This window comes from Podarcis cretensis (assembly GCF_951804945.1).
Source record: "Podarcis cretensis genome assembly, chromosome: 5".
NCBI classification, from domain to species: Eukaryota; Metazoa; Chordata; class Lepidosauria; order Squamata; family Lacertidae; genus Podarcis; species Podarcis cretensis.
Window position 1 is genome coordinate 69,085,455 of NC_137174.1, and position 19,066 is coordinate 69,104,520.

Genomic DNA, 19,066 nt, shown 5'->3' on the forward strand with positions numbered 1-19,066 from the left:
GACAAAAATATTGGACATAACTTGAGGAAGAAAAGAGACATACTGTTTGTTGTTTTGATGTGGGGAAAGCTTTTGACTGCCTGGAAGCAGGTTGCCTCAAGGCTGTCTTTTTAACTTACTGCAAAAGAAGAATTTGGGAATGGACTGCCTTTGGGAAGTCAGAGCTCGATGTTCTTAGCAAAGGTTAATAACTTCCAGTGTGGAAAATTTCAGATCAATTGTTGGAGCAGGTAGGGATGCCCACTTTCCCTTTGTGCTGTCAATTGAGCTTTTAGCTGTGAGTATGACATTCCAAGGCAATGCAAAGGCCAAGGGAATCCAAATTGAGGATAACTGTCATAAAATTAGCTTATTTGCTGATGGCATAGTTCTTTGACCAAACTGGAAGCACCACCAGCAGCCCTATAGGAACTAGTTATGTGTCTGTTGTAGAAACTCCTTATGTTCTGCTAACTTCACAAAATCTTAAATGTTTCTGGTCAGTATCCCTGATCAGTGTCCGACTCTGGGGTTGCGGCACTCATCTTGCTTTACTGGCCGAGGGAGCCGGTGTACAGCTTCACTTGATCTTAGCCAAAAGGCCGAGAAGCGATGGGTGGTGTACAGCTTCCAGGTCATGTGGCCAGCATGACTAAGCCGCTTCTGGCAAACCAGAGCAGCGCACGGAAATGCTGTTTACCTTTCCACTGGGGTGGTACCTATTTATCTACTTGCACTTTGACATGCTTTCGAACTGCTAGGTGGGCAGGAGCAGGGACCGAGCAATGGGAGCTCACCCCATCGCAGGGATTCGAACCGTCGACCTTCTGATCGGCAAGCCCTAGGGTCTGTGGTTTAGACCACAGCGCCACCCGCGTCCCATTTAAGGTCTCATTTAAAGGTCTTATTTAAAGAAAAACCAGGTTTAAAGATGAAGAACAGTAAGCAGGGAGAGTCAGAGACTTGAGGTTGCACATCAACAGTTAGCAGCGCCTAGCCAGCTGGCAAAGCTAGCACACTAGTCACTGATGTCTTTCCAACTATGGTCAGAGATAGTAGTGGCTGGTGATGCAGTATGTGTGGGGCTGCCTTGCCCTTCCACCTTCCCAGACCGCTAGAGGAGAGGACCAATGCCGCAGGGAGCATGGTGCAGGCACTGTGATGAAGCCAGTTCTTTGCTTCTGAATCCTAATGTGCCAAGCCCACCCCGTTCACAGTAACGGGCAACAATGCACGGAAACCAGGAAAGCAATGAAGCCCCATTGTGCCCACCACACAAGCTGCTGCTGGTCAGATGTGGTTTGTTTGTTTGTTTGTTTGTTTTTTGTATGACAGTGATTGTTTCTAAATTTGCATAAAATATATTAATATAAACTTATTCATATAAATTACCATGTGCAATATTTATGCAAGTTTGTTTCCTCTTTTGGCGATGCCAATCCTCTTTTCTTTGGCAATGCATAAAATCCCCCCCCACCCCACCCCCCTAAAGTGGTAGTAAATTTAATCTTTTGCAGCCTTGTGGGATGGACTGAAGCCTGGCTCCTTTTGGTTCTTAGAAACTGCTTTATCAAGAGGTTGGTTTAAAAAGTTGGTGAATTAATTCTGAGGTGAGTTCTTTGAAGATGGAGGAGAGTCTGAGCAGACTGCAGAGAGGGAGAAAAAACAAGAGAAGGCAGAGGAGGAAAAGGAATCTGCAGCCTTCAGTGGAGGCCGATCCATTAGCTCCCTTAGGCAGGCCCCACCTTCTTGTCTTCTGGCCTCCAGTTCAGGAGATGACTCTGTGTGGCAGCTTCCTCCTTCTCCATCTCAGTGTTGTTCTTGTAGCACTTAGCAGGAAGGAGGATGCAAACAAAGCTAGAATTAGAATACAGTCATACCTCAGGTTGAAGTAGCTTCAGAATGAATATTTTCGGGTTGCGCTCTGCGGTGACCCAGAAGTGACAGAGCGCGTTACTTCCGGGTTTTGCCGCTCGCGCATGCGCAGACGCTCAAAATAACTTCACAAGCATGTGCGGAAGCGCCAAATCGCAACTTGCGTGGACGCAGGTTGCGTTCACTTCTGGATGCGAACAGGGCTCTGGAACGGATCCTGTTCCCCTCCAGAGGTACCACTGTACCACAAATCTCAGAATTCCCTCCACAACTAGAAGTTGCTAGGAAGGAAAGCTGAATTACACAAGATTAGCTACAAATGGATCAAGGGTGCTTAGAAATACCCAGTGCTTTTTTTCTTTAAAAAATGTTTAGGGGTACTCTCATTTTCCTACTCATATTGAAATACTGCCCCTCAATGAGGCCAAACTTAGATTCACAAAATGTTTAGGGGTATGCATATCCCTGCGTCCCCCCAGAACAAAAAGCACTGGAAATACCTATGGGTTGCATATTCCTGTTATTCTAAAGCAGCAATGCAGCAGCAAGCAAAGGCCCTAGCAGCTCAGTCAGCTGCTTGTGGCTGCAAAGCCAGACAGGAAGTATGTGACTGTTGCCATGGAAACAAAGGGGCAGTCCATTCTGTACTGAGCACCGGATGTTAGCTCAGTGTGTGTGTCATATGACCTGTACAGGATGTACATGGGTGGAGTTTGGAGTTTCTCTCTGTTTTGTTGAAGAGAGCAGACATGTTTTCTCTGTACTGAAGTGAAAGACAGGAATAAAACCATGTAGATTCATTTCTGTCTGAGTCTGATTCCCCTCCCTGGGGATATGCTGGAGAGCAGGGAGGAAGAGAAGCAGTTGGTGTGTTTTTCTCACAGCCTGAGGAAAATCGCCGGAACGGACCTCGTGTGTATTTCCTGCCGGGAGTCGCCGGAGGGAGGTCAAAAGAATTCAGCCGGTGCCTGGAGAGATAGGCACATACCTCTGACCGACCCTGAATTCCAACAATTCCAATAACCAACTATCCAGGATTCTAAATCATAGAATTGTAGAGATAGAAGGGACCCTGAGGGATCATTTAGTCTAACCCTCTGCAATGCAGGAACATGCAGCTGTCCCATACAGGGCTCAAATCTGCAATTTTGGTGTTATCAGCACCCGCTCTAACCAACTGAGTAATAAGTTTAAAGGACAGTCAGGATTTTAAGAAAAAAACTTGCAGGTGCAAGGTACACGGAATGCATCATTGATGACATTGGAGGAGCTGTGACGATGGTGATATTTCTACAGCTATTATATTATTTTCAGACCATCCCCATCTGCATTCCACCAAAAAACTACAGCACTGGCAGAAAGCACTAGATGATTCTGTACAGAAGGGGTTTTATAGAGTCCCTTCTGTGGCTATAAAATGCTTACCTAGCAAGGTGAGACCCAGGGTAATGGATTTACACTCATATCATAACACAGCCCATTTAAGGCCTGTTATGCATTACGTAAACTCTGCCAAGCAAAATAAATGGTTAGAATAAAAGATAGAACATTCCCATTCAGAACTGCAACTCCTAGGCAGGGATGATGGCAAACTTAATTCAGTTTTCATTTAAAGGTCTATCTAGCTAATTCACGCTTCTTGAAATAATACATAAACTGAAACACAGACATCATTGAAGATGATTTTGCAATGTAGTTCTCCAGCCAAGTAATGGGTATACAAAAATACATTTATTAGGATAAAGTATGGATAAAAAAGCATAGCTTACTGAAAGCAATGCATTATATTAGACAAAATTCCTTTGCAAAAATTTGCATTTTAGGAGAAATTTGTACTAAAATGCTAGTGAATTTTCATTAAAACTTTTTTTAAAAAATAACAACTCACTAGCTGATGTGGAATTATGGAGAATTGAACTTAAGATTCAAAAAAGGAAAAATTGAGAGCGACCAAACTTGATAGATTCACCTAACTCTAATCCTAGGCATATAACTTCATGTCCTTATAAGAAGTTAGGATTTTACAGGTGGAGTAGTAATTCATGATTATATGGCTATCTCTGTTATAACTGTGGCTGAAATTGCTTATACTGTATATAGTAGTTTTATGGATCTGTGATTTTAATAAACCTTAATGGTTCATCTCCCAAAGAACCTTAATTATGAAGGATCTTGGATCACAAAATGGGGATTAAGATTTGGCTCTCTGTTCCTCTGTACTGAACCTGCAGTTTCCAATTTAAAAGGCATTAGAGAAATGTTTTTTAATGTAATATCTCATTGGCACCAAATCCCACACCTATTTCTCATGAGCAATCAGCATTCTAATTATTGCTTAAGTGCCACAAGGCAAGATCTCTCTCTCTCTCTCTCTCTCTCTCTCTCTCTCTCTCTCTCTTTCTCTCTTTCTCTCTTTCTCTCTTTCTCTCTTTCTCTTCACTACTGGTGATGAGATTCTGGAATGGAATTATAAGACATATCCCAAATGTTACAGGATCTCCCTCACCATTTGAGACTAGGGCACTTTTGCTGGGAATTCTGGATGGAGAGGGAATCTCCACAATTAGCTATGTTCATATCTTTGTCTTCTTGGTAGCAAGTAGAATTCAAATTGTGCTTAAATGGAAAGATAAGAATCCATCTCCACATTTTGGTTGTTTTTACACAGAATGGGAAGCACTTATCTTAGACAAGATATCTAATTAGTAAAAAGTAATATCCATTTATAAATCCAAAGAGTGGAATTCAATGTCACACTATTACAAACATTCCATTTACATAAGCATTTCAGTTTCCCAAATGGAACATCACCATCCCCTCTGCTCTGTTCTGGGGGTGCTCCTGACCCCCCTGAACCAATTTGGTGTGTATAGAGGGGTGCACAGGGGGAGTTGGGGCCGAAAAGGCCCATTCCATTTTTTTTTTTTTTTTATAATAATTTTTATTAATTTCCACACATATAATAAAGAACAATGTAAAACAGTATCACATCATACTCCTCGGTTCTTACCCTTCTTTCTTTGACTTCCCCATACCTCCCCATCCCTGCATCCTTGTTTAATAATTCTTTAGCAACCCTTAAGTCCATTATCTTAGTTCCCTTTCATAAAAATTTCTTAAGTTTTTTGATTTACTGCTGCAATTCTTTACTTCTTACCCCCTGACATCCTAACATTCCTCAATTTTGCAATTATTTTTAAGATATATTTTGAAGTTCTTCCAGTCCTCTTCCACTGTCTCTTTCCCCTGGTCCCGGATTCTGCCCGTCATCTCGGCGAGTCCCATAAAGTCAATCACCTTTGTTTGCCATTCTTCCAGAGTAGGTAGTTCTTGCGTCTTCCAATACTTTGCCAGTAGAATTCTTGCTGCTGTAGTGGCATACATAAAGAAAGTCCTATCCTTCCTTGACACCACTTGGCCCACCATGCCCAAGAGGAAAGCCTCTGGTTTCTTAGGAAAAGTCCACTTAAGGACCTTCTTAATTTCATTATAGATCATTTCCCAGAAAGCTTTGACCTTTGGGCAGGTCCACCAAAGGTGGTAGAAAGTGCCTTCAGTCTCATTACATTTCCAACACTTATTATTAGGCAAATGATAAATTTTTGCAAGCTTGACTGGGGTCATGTACCATCGGTAGATCATTTTCATAATATTTTCTCTTAATGCATTACATGCAGTAAATTTAATACCGGTGGTCCATAACTGTTCCCAGTCAGCAAACATAATATCATGACCGATATCTTGTGCCCATTTAATCATAGCTGATTTCACCGTTTCATCCTGTGTATTCCATTTTAGCAGCAAGTTATACATTTTTGATAGGTTCTTAGTATTGGATTCCAACAGTTCTGTTTCTAATTTTGACTTCTCTTTCTGAAATCCTATTTTCCTGTCCTGTTTAAATGTCTCATTTATCTGATGGTAATGCAGCCAATCTCGAACCTTAGGCTTTAGTCGAAAAGGCCCATTCCATAAACAGAAGACCTAATTGAGTTTGTTTGGTAAATTCTGTTGTAGGACATTTATTTATTTACTTCAAATATGAATTCTTTTACTTATCAGAAAAGTGCAAATACAAATGCCCATACAAGTTTTTGTCAGTCCTCGGCAAAAGCTGGTAGGAAGAAGTCTGCATGCCATTCTAACTAACTCAACCCCAGGCACCAACACAGATGGGGTAGGATTGTATTGTTATTACTTGTATCAGTTTTCTTCATTATGGGACACTGTATTGCACTATATCTTTGTTATATAAATGAAATCCACTAAATGCAAGGGGAGAGACTGTATTGTCTGTGCTCTGCTGCAGGAAAAAAACCTGACTTTCCTTTTTTTGCAACTATTGCTCATGGCTAACAGATATACAGTCTTGTTTCATTGATTTAACCAAAAACAAAACAAAACAAAACAAAACAAAACAGCACTGTTGGCATAATTCTATTCCCTAGTAAACAGAAAGACAACAAGTTTTGGGATAGATCTTCGAATGAATCCTCACCACTCATGCCTTGAGATCCTACATGACTAAGACCACACATGGCATCTCTTTGAACCACAAAGAAGAGCAAAGTTTCATGACAGGATATTTTGGTTGTACAAAAAGTATTATTGGTAAAATGTAAGGAAAGTCTAATAAAGTCAGCTGCTTATGTAGTAAATCTGGATCAAAGCAGCATATAGATGTCATATTATTGCATTTCCAAACTTGACCTCCAAACTAAATGCCAACATTTCAAAGGACATTAATCTGTGATCACTATAGTACTGTTTTAGAGTTATTATTTTCCATTCTGTTATATTTCCAGAACAGCGTTCAAGTTCAAAGCTTAATCCTTTGCTTTAAAAGCAGGTCATCCTTTTTCACCCATACTTATTTGCTCTTTCTCTCTTGTATGACCTTTTGTGCATTCATTGATTTTCATGGTTTCTATAAATAAATAAATAAATAAAGCAGGCTGGACCCCTTGCAATTAGGATAACCAGCAGGAGAAGGACAGACAGTCCTGTCAGCATCGCCCTTGAGCCAGTGCCACCAACTGGACTCATCCACTTCAGCCCCGACTGGGCTAGGTGAGCTGGGTAGCACTTCCAGAGACCACCTTCTGCACAGGAACAGGTTAAAGTGCTGTGGACTCACAGCTTAGAGTTGTGAGCACCGGATTCACTTCCACAAGAAGACAGTCGTCGCACAGCAGAGTATAGCAGAGCATAAATGACTCAGAGAGCAGCTCTGTAGAATATCTTCTTTATTCTATCTACAGCTATAATACACAACTATATACAGAGCTAAATGAGGTCTGAACTGCACTGAGTGTCTGCAGCTGCTCTTAGCAGCAACCTTAGCTATACACACGATCTCTCTCTAACACTCAGTCTTTTTCTCTCTGACACTTTGATGTGAGGCTGGAGTGGAATAAGTAGAGAGCAGAAACTGCCCCCTCCTCTCTGGAGAATCAGCAGAGAACATCAGCAGACTCTTGGATATGGGAGGGGTGAAATCTCCTCAAGTCCAACAGGTTAAAAACCTTCCAGATTTTCTAGGATTTATTAGGTTGCAGTTTTGTGAGAATCGGGATCAAAATCCATTCATGCCCAAAATAGTAATACTAGCAGTAGGAGAAAATCTAGGAAAGAAAGAAGAAAAAATCGGGATGAATTCTATTTAAAAATAAAAACAAAGGTCAAAGGTAATGTTTAATGTATTACTGCTAACTGTGAAGAAAAGTCTTTTTCCAAGATAAAGACATTTCATTTCTTGTCTGGAAAACAGGATGTGTTTCATGCTGGCTGCCTTCTTAACATGCCTTAGATCACAGGAGAAGCAAGGCACTCTTACGACTGATACAGTTTAATTCGGTTTACCATAGGTGAACTAACTAAAATAATGCTACTTATAAGTCTGTCTGTGTCTACCATCATGAAATGAAAGGTGTCTAACACCTTTCATGAAAATATCATAGAATCATAGAATCATAGAGTTGGAAGAGACCACAAGGGCCATCGAGTCCAACCCCCTGCCAAGCAGGAAACACCATCAGAGCACTCCTGACATATGGTTGTCAAGCCTCTGCTTAAAGACCTCCAAAGAAGGAGACTCCACCACACTCCTTGGCAGCAAATTCCACTGTCGAACAGCTCTTACTGTCAGGAAGTTCTTCCTAATGTTTAGGTGGAATCTTCTTTCTTGTAGTTTGGAGCCATTGCCCCGTGTCCACTTCTCTGGAGCAGCAGAAAACAACCTTTCTCCCTCCTCTATGTGACATCCTTTTATATATTTGAACATGGCTATCATATCACCCCTTAACCTCCTCTTCTCCAGGCTAAACATGCCCAGCTCCCTTAGCCGTTCCTCATAAGGCATCGTTTCCAGGCCTTTGACCATTTTGGTTGCCCTCCTCTGGACACGTTCCAGTTTGTCCGTGTCCTTCTTGAACTGTGGTGCCCAGAACTGGACACAGTACTCCAGGTGAGGTCTGACCAGAGCAGAATACAGTGGCACTATTACTTCCCTTGATCTAGATGCTATACTCCTATTGATGCAGCCCAGAATTGCATTGGCTTTTTTAGCTGCCGCAAAAAATCATAAGCAAGATTGAGGGAACCTATTTGTTCATAAGGTATTGCTTCTTAACAGTCTTTTGGTATAACTTTTTAATTTGATAACATTCTTTATATTATAAGATATACTGAAATGCTGGCAGCTGTTATAAGAACCAATCCTTATGGAACTTAATGTGTCATGTGCTTCCCAATTGAAATACAGGACTGCCGATACTCCATTTGGAATCAACTGTGTACACAAAATGCAGTCTTCCTAAAGTTGTTCTCTCCCCACCCCCACCCCCCCTTGTTAAAAATGTAAGATAAGCCACACAGAGTGACCCACACTTATATCAAACTCTAGATTTGATGCACTAGTTAAATCCATACTTTGTGAGGCTACCTTAGAAGACTGGAAGTCTCAATCAGTGCCAAATGTGACTGCCTGGATGCTCGCACTGTCCAGAAGGCTAGAGCAGGTGACATCAATTTTGCACCAGATGAATTGATTACCGTTGCATATCTGGACTCAGTTTAGAGTGATCATGTTAACCTTTAAAGCCCTTAACCATTTGGGTCATTATTTGCATGATTTTTTTTTAACGTTATGTAGGTTATTGATACATTTGTTGTTTTAAATTGAGTTTTATTTTACTTCACCCTAAGATTGTTGTAATGATGGATGGCTGAGCTATAAATATTTTAGTTATAAGCAGCTGCTTATAATATACTTTTCTATGTTGGTCCCAGGCACCAGCCAAACATGGTGAGTGCCACTCTGTTTGCTGTGGCTATTCCAAGAAATGGCAGAATTAGCCTGACAAGGATTTGATACCAAACTGTACATGGGGCAGGAGGTGGGGGTTTTTTTTTTGCTGATGCACAGTGACAGAAAATATTGTAGTAAGAGAGTTGTGTTGCATCCTGTTCACTGTGGCTTTCAAAAATACATTGCCCACAAGTATTTATTTTTAATTAGTAGAAGCTTCGTCAGGATCCGCTAATGTATAGCTGCTTTCATCAAGCTGCTTTTTTAGAACACAGTACTACTATCAGTGCCTGACCTCCCTACTCATGAGGTTGTAACCTCCATACAGATTTTATTTGAGTCTTATTTACAATGTGCTCCTGAAATAGAGCAGCTTATAGACCTTCTGTGGTAGTAATGTATGGTAATGCTTGTCTTGACCAGGTGAGTAGAAAAAATAAGGAATTGCTGTATATGCCTTGTTTTCAGTTTATGAAAGGCAGACTTCTTGAATACACAAATTGACAGTGATAAAACTTTGTCGGATCATGTGTAGCATCTCAAAAGGTCTCATAGAGCATTTGCATTAGTACCTGGTGTCTCAGTATTGGTAGTGATAACCAATAGAATATAGTATGTTCCTCTTTAATGTTTGCAGTTCTTTTCTGAGCTTTCAGACAGTAAAATCAGATTAAGTTTGATTATCACATTGTTATATTTAATAATAGCACTCCTTGGCAGCAGTCTTTTAGTTTTATAAGAGGCCATTGTGTTCTGATAACAGTTCATCTGCCAATGTGGCAAAGAACCTCTCTTACTAAATGATGACTTCAATAATGCCAAGGTTTAGATGCTCCCTTTGGCTCTTTAGTTACCAACAATCATTTTGTGGCAAAGACAGGCAGAGAAGTAAGCAGGTTATATGAACTCTTTCCCCACAGATTTCATCAGAGTATCTTTGAAAAAAAGATAAAGTCTCAATTTCATAGTGTTCCCCTCAGGAACCAATCCTTTCTATATGTATAACTCTTTACCTCCTGTCACTATAGCCGTGACATGAGTTAATTACTGTCAAAAGGTTGCACTTCCATTTTCCATAGCTGAAAAGTCATTACTTCCAATACTGCAAAGCCATTTTGGTATCTTAAGAGTTGTGGTGAGGGATGAAGTAATTAACTTGTGTCATTTCCACAATGGAGTCAACACTGAGTAGTTCTTTCAGACAATGCCTCCTAACAAATTAAGTCACATTACCATATAAACGTCCTGAGGGACGCAGGTGGCGCTGTGGGTTAAAGCCTCAGCGCCCAGGGCTTGCCGATCGAAAGGTCGGCGGTTCGAATCCCTGCGGCGGGGTGCGCTCCCGCTGCTCGGTCCCAGCGCCTGCCAACCTAGCAGTTCGAAAGCACCTCCGGGTGCAAGTAGATAAATAGGGACCGCTTACCAGCGGGAAGGTAAACGGCGTTTCCGTGTGCGGCTCTGGCTCGCCAGAGCAGTGATGTCACGCTGGCCACGTGACCCGGAAGTGTCTCCGGACAGCGCTGGCCCCTGGCGTCTTAAGTGAGATGGGCGCACAACCCCAGAGTCTGTCAAGACTGGCCCGTACGGGCAGGGGTACCTTTACCTTTACCTTTACCATATAAACAATGGAAGTAATTTTGCTGTTTTCTTTCCCTTCCTCTTTGTGTCCTGACAAACCATAATCCCATGTTTAAAACAACAACAAAACAGATTAGTGAATCATCCTCCTTTGCTTTTTCTTCCTAAAAGGCATGGTTGGTCATATAATCAAATTAATTAAAACACAACTTTATTTAGCGTAATAGGACCAATAGTGTTTTGTAGTAAGTGTTGATGCTTCTAAGGACTGCTAACTATATTTTCTGTTGCTCATTTCTGTCCTAAAATTCTCACGTGACTACATGATACAGAACAATTTTAGTTCATATATATTTCAGACCATAACTCTATCTACTATAATCATAGTGTGTGCTTCTTTGTTTTTCCACTTCATATACACTGCAAAAAAGTACACGATGTGATAAACACTGTACACAATGTGGAAAAAATGTGTATATGGGCCTCAGATATTACCAGCTTAGTGGGTAGGCTTCAGAAGACTAATATATTTTGCTCATACACAAAGAACACATGGGATTTGGGTATATTCTTGCAGGAGACAGAAACTGACACTGCAAGTCAGTGTCATCACCCATCTATTCAAGAAGGCCACACCAGGCTTCAGAAAGCATATCCTATTTGAATTTATAATTCCATGCTCTAATCACATACTTAATAGATGTATGTGTTATGTTGTCCTGAAAGTCATTATTTATTTATTTGACAATTGGCAACTTCATATTCAGAATTGCTCGGGATTTATAGGAATCCCCCCAAAAAAGTGCAGTTTCAAAGGTTCAGTCTACCATCTTGATTAAAAATGGTGTCCAACTGGATCCAAACACAGATGGCAACCTGCTCTTCGATCTCAGGAACAATTATGCAAAATGTGGTTATGTTATCTTAAGAAGCGTCCAAATACATAGAAAACAGATATATGGACAAACAGCTTCCCAAAATATAGATGTAGTAGATTTCAGTTGTATCACACATTGCCACATAAATGTACCCCAAGTGGCTTCCAACACAACATCAAAACATATAAATCAACACATCATTGCATAATAGTCTAGATGCCACTTCATTTCAAAACATAATACGTCAATTCATATAATTCATCATGTAAAAGTCTCTCTCCCCCCCCTTTGCTGGCCACTCATTACACTGAGGTAAGGGATGGGCACAGAAGGAGGGCCTCCATTTGAAATCTTAATGTGTGAAAAGGATGGTACAGGTGCAGGCCATCCAACAAATTATTTTTCATGAAGTTGCAAATAGAACCTGAGAATATGCATCTCATGTGAGATGGGTATTTTGTGTCAGAATGCAAGATATACTGTCCTTTCTTTGCTTATTTCAATACAGATTAGTCTTTCTTGTTCAATTAGGTTCTCCTAATTGAGGTATGGGTGTGCAGTTTATGCTCTGTTGTTCGCCAAGCAGAATTCATGTGCAGTACTAATTCCTTGGCATAGGGTGTGATTTTATTGTTTAAGAGACCCTTTGGAAATCGAAACTGGTGACATTTTTTGATACCTGAAACAGATTAAAATTCCGTTAGGAAAAATAACTAAAGTTTTATTTAACAATGTTTTTCTTTCCTTTCCAAAGCTGATATGGTACCATGAACCTAAGTGTTTATGGGTTTTCCATCATTGGTAATAAAAGGACAAAGTCATAAAGTATGAATGAAGCCTTTTGGCAGAAGTAGACTGTCCTCTCAGTTGTTCAAATTGTTAATTTTTTTCCTAGGAAGTTAAAATAAATAAGCCCATCTGTGTGTCATTTCAATGTTGACAACACTGTCACTCCCTTTTTATTGTTGTTGTAGCTGTCCTTGCAAGTAACTAAATGGTTGTGAAGTTTGGCTACATTTGGTTGGGCTCAGGTGGTGCATCAACACTATGGTTCATCATTAATTTTTATGATGCAGGTGGGTTTGTCTTCTCTGCTGGATCTATAAATAAGTTTCAATTGGACTGTCTCTTTTATTTATACTAGTTGTCTGGCTGAAGCTGCTCAGGTGGACCTAGAAGGTGCTGCCAATGGCAGACGTGACCAGTGTCTGTACTATAACCCCTTGAGAAGGACTGTTCAGCTGGATGCTTATTTTTAAACCATAACGCTTCTGATGCATTTGTCAGTGCTGTGTACTTCTCTCTATTTGTGTCCCAAGGAGGGTGTTGGTTAGCTTTTGCAAGTGACACTTTAGGGGCTTGCATTTCTCTAACAATTTTAAAATACAGTTAATGCATCTTGTAAAATGGGAAATATTAAATATCCGTTGGCCGTGTCTCTTTTGCTATTAGTATACACAAGTCTCTCTCTCTCTCTCTCTCTCTCTCTCTCTCTCTCTCTCTCTCTCTGGGTGTGGGTGGGTGGTTTGTTGTCAGTTATAGTCATTCTGACTCTCCCTCCTGGAAATGTGGCTTCTTCCTTAAAAGCAATAGTAGTTCATTGTTAATACGGAAATATACATCATATGGGTTAGTATCATAATGTGGTGCAGATGTAGAAAATATAAAACCAAGTAAAAATGTTCTGTGAAATGTTTGGTGGTAGTAATTGCAGGCTTGATGCATATTATAAGGTACCGAGTTTCAGGAATCAGTAAGAGAATCAACCTCAGTATGCAATTATGATATTGATGAAATAAAACCAGAGCAGCCTATACCCCAATAAATCAATGTGCATGAAATCAATGTGCAAAATACAATTGCTTCTGATTCACCCATACCTCACCCACTGGCATGACTGAAATCAGATGTTAATCTTGAATGGGTTTATTTCCTTAATTTACTCCATAATGAGTCTGTTTTTCTTTCCTCTATCAGCCACTCATTTCTATTTAGTTTTATACATCACAGGCAGTCATTACTAAGCAGCATAATGTCAGTTTATATAGAAGGTAAGCAAATTTGGTAGGAAGGCCATTTTGTTAATTTAACAGTAACTAATTGCATATTGCTTTATAAGAGATTTACTATTCCCAGGACCAGCAAGCAGCATAGACGACCTTTTCATTTGGTTGGTGCTTTGTTTTTAAACAGCATGTTATTTTCAGGTTTCCTTCTTCATCTATAGAATCACAAATATCTTCTAAAATATAACAGAGTTTGATGTTTAGCTTTATGCTGCTTCTAAATTAAAATCGTCGAAGCAGCTTTTACATCACTTGCTGCAGGGCCATGTCTCCGACTAGAATGCATTTTTACATCAGACTCCCATATGAAAGCAGGAGTTTTTAATAATATAAATGGTGATATTGAGACATTCTAATCCCTCACAAGAGGGAAATGAGTGTGCTACCTCTACCTCCCTCTGTCATCATACCTGACACCTTCCAAAAGAAAAGGTGGGGAGCCTTTTCTTCCAGGGAAATTGCATGGGGAGTAGAGCAGGATCGTCATTGCACACATTTACCTTCAGCTTGTGACAGATGATAAGGACAGGGATGGAGGGGGCAGAGCTAGTGCACATGCCCCCACTTTCCCTCATGCAATCTAATTGCATGGGAATTAGAATGTGCAAATAGGTCTGGAGCATTATAACCATAAATAGTAACAATGTACGAGCCATTTTCTATTTGGAAATCTGTTTGGGATTACAACAGCAGCTGGATTGTCAATTGTCTCAGACGTTTAAAGATTGTGTTGGAAATATTGATAGCCATAAATAAAAATGTATCTATGAATTATTATCAACTACGATTTGTGCTTCTTTTTTTAATAGGAGGTGAAGTCTCTAAACCCAGATTTGCTCAGTTTTTCCATGGCAGCCTTGCCAGCCTAACCATCCGACCGGGCAAAATTGAGAGTCAGAAAGTGATTTCCTGTTTGCAAGCCTGCAAGGAAGGTTTGGATATTAACTCCCTGGAGAGTCTTGGCCAAGGACTAAAGGTGAGGGATGAACTGACATCATTTTTGATAACATTTAAAGCTGATTTATGAAGTGAAGAGCACAAGGTAGAGTACAAATGTATTCCCAGAAGCCATCTAATATGCCATGAAGTCATGCAAGAAAGCAGCTGAGCAGAAGAGGGGCTATGTGGCGCTGAATGCTTCCATTTTTGCCTTTATAAACCTATAGGTACCAAGTGCCATGGGTGTTTCATAACCCTTCGGCTTTTCAGCGTTCAGTTCTGCTCATGGTATGTTTGAGACATTCTATAGAAACATGCACGTTCTCCAGGAGATACAGCACACATATCATCAGGCTTGTGCTACAGTTACTGTAGCACCTTGAAGATGACTACCATTAGAGCAGGGATGGGTAACTGGATGGAGGAGGCAAATGGGATCAACAATTCAACTACCACAACCCCATGGGCCACTTGGACAGGTGTGCAGCCCCGCCCACCTGCCAGTCACCTGACATTACCACCAAATGTGATTTCTCCCCCTCTTGATTTTACTATTTTATCATTTGTAAATGACTTTGATGAGTATTTTAATGACTGAGCAGTGTACACATTTTATGAAATAAATAATAAAATAAAAAATAAACTTTCCCTTCATCATCAACACTTTTTTGTATGCCCCTTTTCCACACAAAAATTACTCTCAGTGTAGCTTACAAAGATACATCACAAAATCCACAATTGCAAGTATAATTTGATAGTAACAGCAATAATAAACAAAGCTACATTGTGTTGCATGCAACGGCATACAACGCCCCCCCCCAAAAAAAATCAGTATTATAAATGTAGCAACATTACACCTCCTAGCAGTGGCAAAAATAACAAGGGAGTTTGAACTGTTTGTCCTTGGTCCTAGATTGGGTGTGGGAAACAATAGACCCTCCAGATGTTGCTGAACTACAACTCCCATCAGTCCCAGTAAGTATTGCCAATGGCCAGGGATTTTTGGGTACAGTGGTACCTCGGGATGCGAACGGGATCCGTTCCAGAGCCCCGTTTGCATCCCGAACGGAACGCAAGATGTGACAGCGTGTCTGCACATGCGCAGGTCGTGTTTCGCTGCTTCCGTGCATGCGTGTGACGTCATTTTGAGCGTCTCTGCATGCGCGAGTGGCGAAACCTGGAAGTATCACACTCTGTTACTTCTGGGTTGCTGCGGAGCGCAACTCGAACGCGTTCAACCCAAAGCACATTCAACTTGAGGTATGACTGTATTGTAATCCAGCAACAAATGGAGGGTCAAAGGTTCTCCGCACCTGTCCTAGATGTCCTACCCACTGTTGCTATGTCCGCTACAAATTAGGCAACGATCAAGTTAATCTGATCAAGCATCTAGTCCTCAGCTTTCACAAAGAATCCACTGCCCTGTTAGCATCGCCATTCAGGCAGTAACTCCTCACATGGTTTACTCACAGTTTCTCTCCTGCAGCAGCAGCTTCTTACACAACTACAAATTCAGGGGGTGGTATAGCTGGAAACACCTCTGTGCCTCTCCATCTTGCATTGAAACTGCAGACAAAAGATAATTCTTTGGATCCCTGGCTTGAATTCAAGCTGTCCCTGCAATGGAAGATTATTTACTCCTTGAGCTTGAATTCAAGACCAGGATGCAAAAGAAGAATATGGAACATTTTATAATTTAGTTTACGTGTTGCATTTATGTTCCTCCTTTTCTACAAGGTGGGGTACATGGTTCACCCCCTCCTCATTTATTCCCCACGACAACCCTGTGAGTTAGGTTAGGATGAGAGGCAATGACTGGCTCAAGGCTACAGCCTTCTGGGCTTTGGGAACCCCAGAACAAGGGACTTTGTCAGCACTGTGCTCAGTGCTTTGGGGGAGTGCCCAACACCACTTGGGCACTTGGAAACCCCTGTACAAAACAACAGAAAGCAGGCTGAGTGGTTGATGTGTGGGAGAGCAAAGTTTTCTTTTTGCAAGCTTAAAATCTAAATATCATAGTCGTAGGTTAACAAGTGGAAATATTTTCAGCAGTTGCTTTTCCGTTGTAAGGATGCAAACACATTATTTCCCAGGGTTTTCTTCGTCTTCAAAGAAACAGTAGCAGCTAAATTCACATTTATCAAACATAAATTAAAAATATTTTGTATAAAATCTTGGCTGTGAGCAAATATGTATAAAGAAATACGTTGTTTATTAAAAATGTATGTTGCCCTCCATCAGCTCTTGCTTATCTGGTGATCAATAGGAAACGCAGTTTGTACACTGTTGTTTGCAGCTGACAATTCTTTGAAGCCTGCTTGAGGAGTGCCAGCATTTCTTGTTTTCTGTTTTGCCTCCCAACGGCTGATCTCGTATGGACAAGCGGCTGTCTCTGTGAAGCAGCTGCGGGTGGGAGAAATAAATGCAAGAGTTTAATTTTTCAGCTTCAAAACATTCTCTGTCTCCAATCTACAAGCTGGCAAGGCTCAAGATCCTCCTTTCATTTTTACCTTTTCAGCTATTTTGAGAGTCAGTGTGACAGCAGGAGAGGAAAATGAGAGGAGCTGTCAGAAATAGGGTCTCATGCAGCGTTTCCTAGTTGGCCTGACAGTGACATGTCCTGATGAAAGAACTGCAGTTGGCCCTAGAGTTGAACAGGACAGTAATAAAGACAGATTGTGCCTGTCTTTCAATAAAAATAAAAATAAATCTGTATACAAATCATACCTGTACATAGAAGCAAATCGTGTGCATGCATGCCAAGTAGCTTTTTCATAAAAATATAAAACACAAATCTGGAACAAAGAGATAGGAAGCATTGTCTGAAACGTTACCTAATTTGGGAAACAAGAACAGGATGAATGTGCAGGTGAGCTTGGTAATTAGATGTTCACTAGTCATCTGTTGTTACACTTGCCATTTCATATACATGGATTGTGCCATTTTGTCTAGGCCAATGGTTCCCAACGTGGGGCACATGCCCCACATGGGCGTGATTTGATTTTTAAGGAGGGCAATTCGAGAATGAGTTATTAACAGTGAATGGTCTATTAGGCTTCCTCCACATGAATAGGAGTTCATTTTTTGAATAATAAGAATTATATGTCACGGGGGGAGGGGGAGTGGGTCAGGATTTTAGAGATGCTTAGGTGGGGAATGGCCAAAAAAAGGTTGGGAACCACTGGTCTAGGCTAATAAAGTAAACAAAGGTACCGTAACTAAGGATACAAATGTTGAGATTCTAACAAACTTGAGCAAGCGAGCACAGTTTCTTTCATCTACAGCGAATTTAGCAATGTCTAGTGACATATAGAGGGACGCAGGTGGCGCTGTGGGTTAAAGCCTCAGCGCCTAGGGCTTGCCGATCGAAAGGTCGGCGGTTCGAATCCCTGCGGCGGGGTGCGCTCCCGCTGCTTGGTCCCAGCGCCTGCCAACCTAGCAGTTCAAAAGCACCTCCGGGTGCAAGTAGATAAATAGGGACCGCTTACCAGCGGGAAGGTAAACGGCGTTTCCGTGTGCGGCTCTGGCTCTGGCTCTGGCTCTGGCCAGAGCAGCGATGTCACGCTGGCCACGTGACCCGGAAGTGTCTCCGGACAGCGCTGGCCCCTGGCCTCTTAAGTGAGATGGGCGCACAACCCCAGAGTCTGTCAAGACTGGCCCGTACGGGCAGGGGTACCTTTACCTTTACCTTTAGTGACATATAGGTGAAGTAAAATATAATCCTGATCTCATATTTATTTCATTTATTGAATAAAGTTTATATTCTGTATGATTGTTTAAAGCGCTTTACAAAAAAGGAGAAAATCAAGAGAAATTTTCTGCCATACTTTAAAACATACAAATGCTAAATTACTAAAACCGAGTAAAATTGCCTCAACTTTCTAAACATAATTAACATATCATACAACCTGCTGCAGGCGATGACATTCCCTTCCAGCGTTTACATGTTGGATAATTAAAAAATATGGCACATCTTCCTGTAGTCAGAAGTTGTATTTATTGGTCTCTACTAATTCATATACAGTGGTGCCTCGCAAGACGAAATTAATCCGTTCCGTGAGGCTCTTCGTATAGCGCTTTTTTCGTCTTGCGAAGCACGGCTATTAGCGGCTTAGCGGATTAGCGCTATTAGCGGTTTAGCGGCTTTTAGCGATCAGCTGTTAAGCGGCTTATCAGCAGATCAGCTGATAAGCGGCTTAGCGGCTTAGGAAAAGGGGGGGAAAAGGGGGGAAAAACCCGCAGGAACTCGCAAGACATTTTCATCTTGCGAAGCAAGCCCATAGGGAAATTCGTTTTGCGAAGCGCCTCCAAAAGGGAAAACCCTTTCGTCTAGCAGGTTTTCCGTCTTGCGAGGCGTTCGTCTTGCGGGGCACCACTGTACGCACACCATATTCTGCTTCATGTATGGACCACTAGGCCAATAGCATTTTGTGATTTGGATT

At 41.2% G+C, this 19,066-nt stretch overlaps 1 protein-coding gene across 2 annotated transcripts in view; it reads left to right on the forward strand.

The window, feature by feature from the left end:
- The window catches only part of CLSTN2 (calsyntenin 2), a 368,030-nt gene that overhangs the window by 316,860 nt on the left and 32,104 nt on the right, over window positions 1-19,066 (forward strand). For both annotated transcript variants that reach the window (XR_013838896.1, XM_079975860.1), the window contains exon 10: window positions 14,495-14,661. Coding sequence is in view for 1 of the 2 variants with exons in the window: in XM_079975860.1 (XP_079831986.1) it covers window positions 14,495-14,661 (167 nt within the window). In the remaining variant the exon portion in view is untranslated. The remainder of the gene's footprint in view (window positions 1-14,494; window positions 14,662-19,066) is intronic.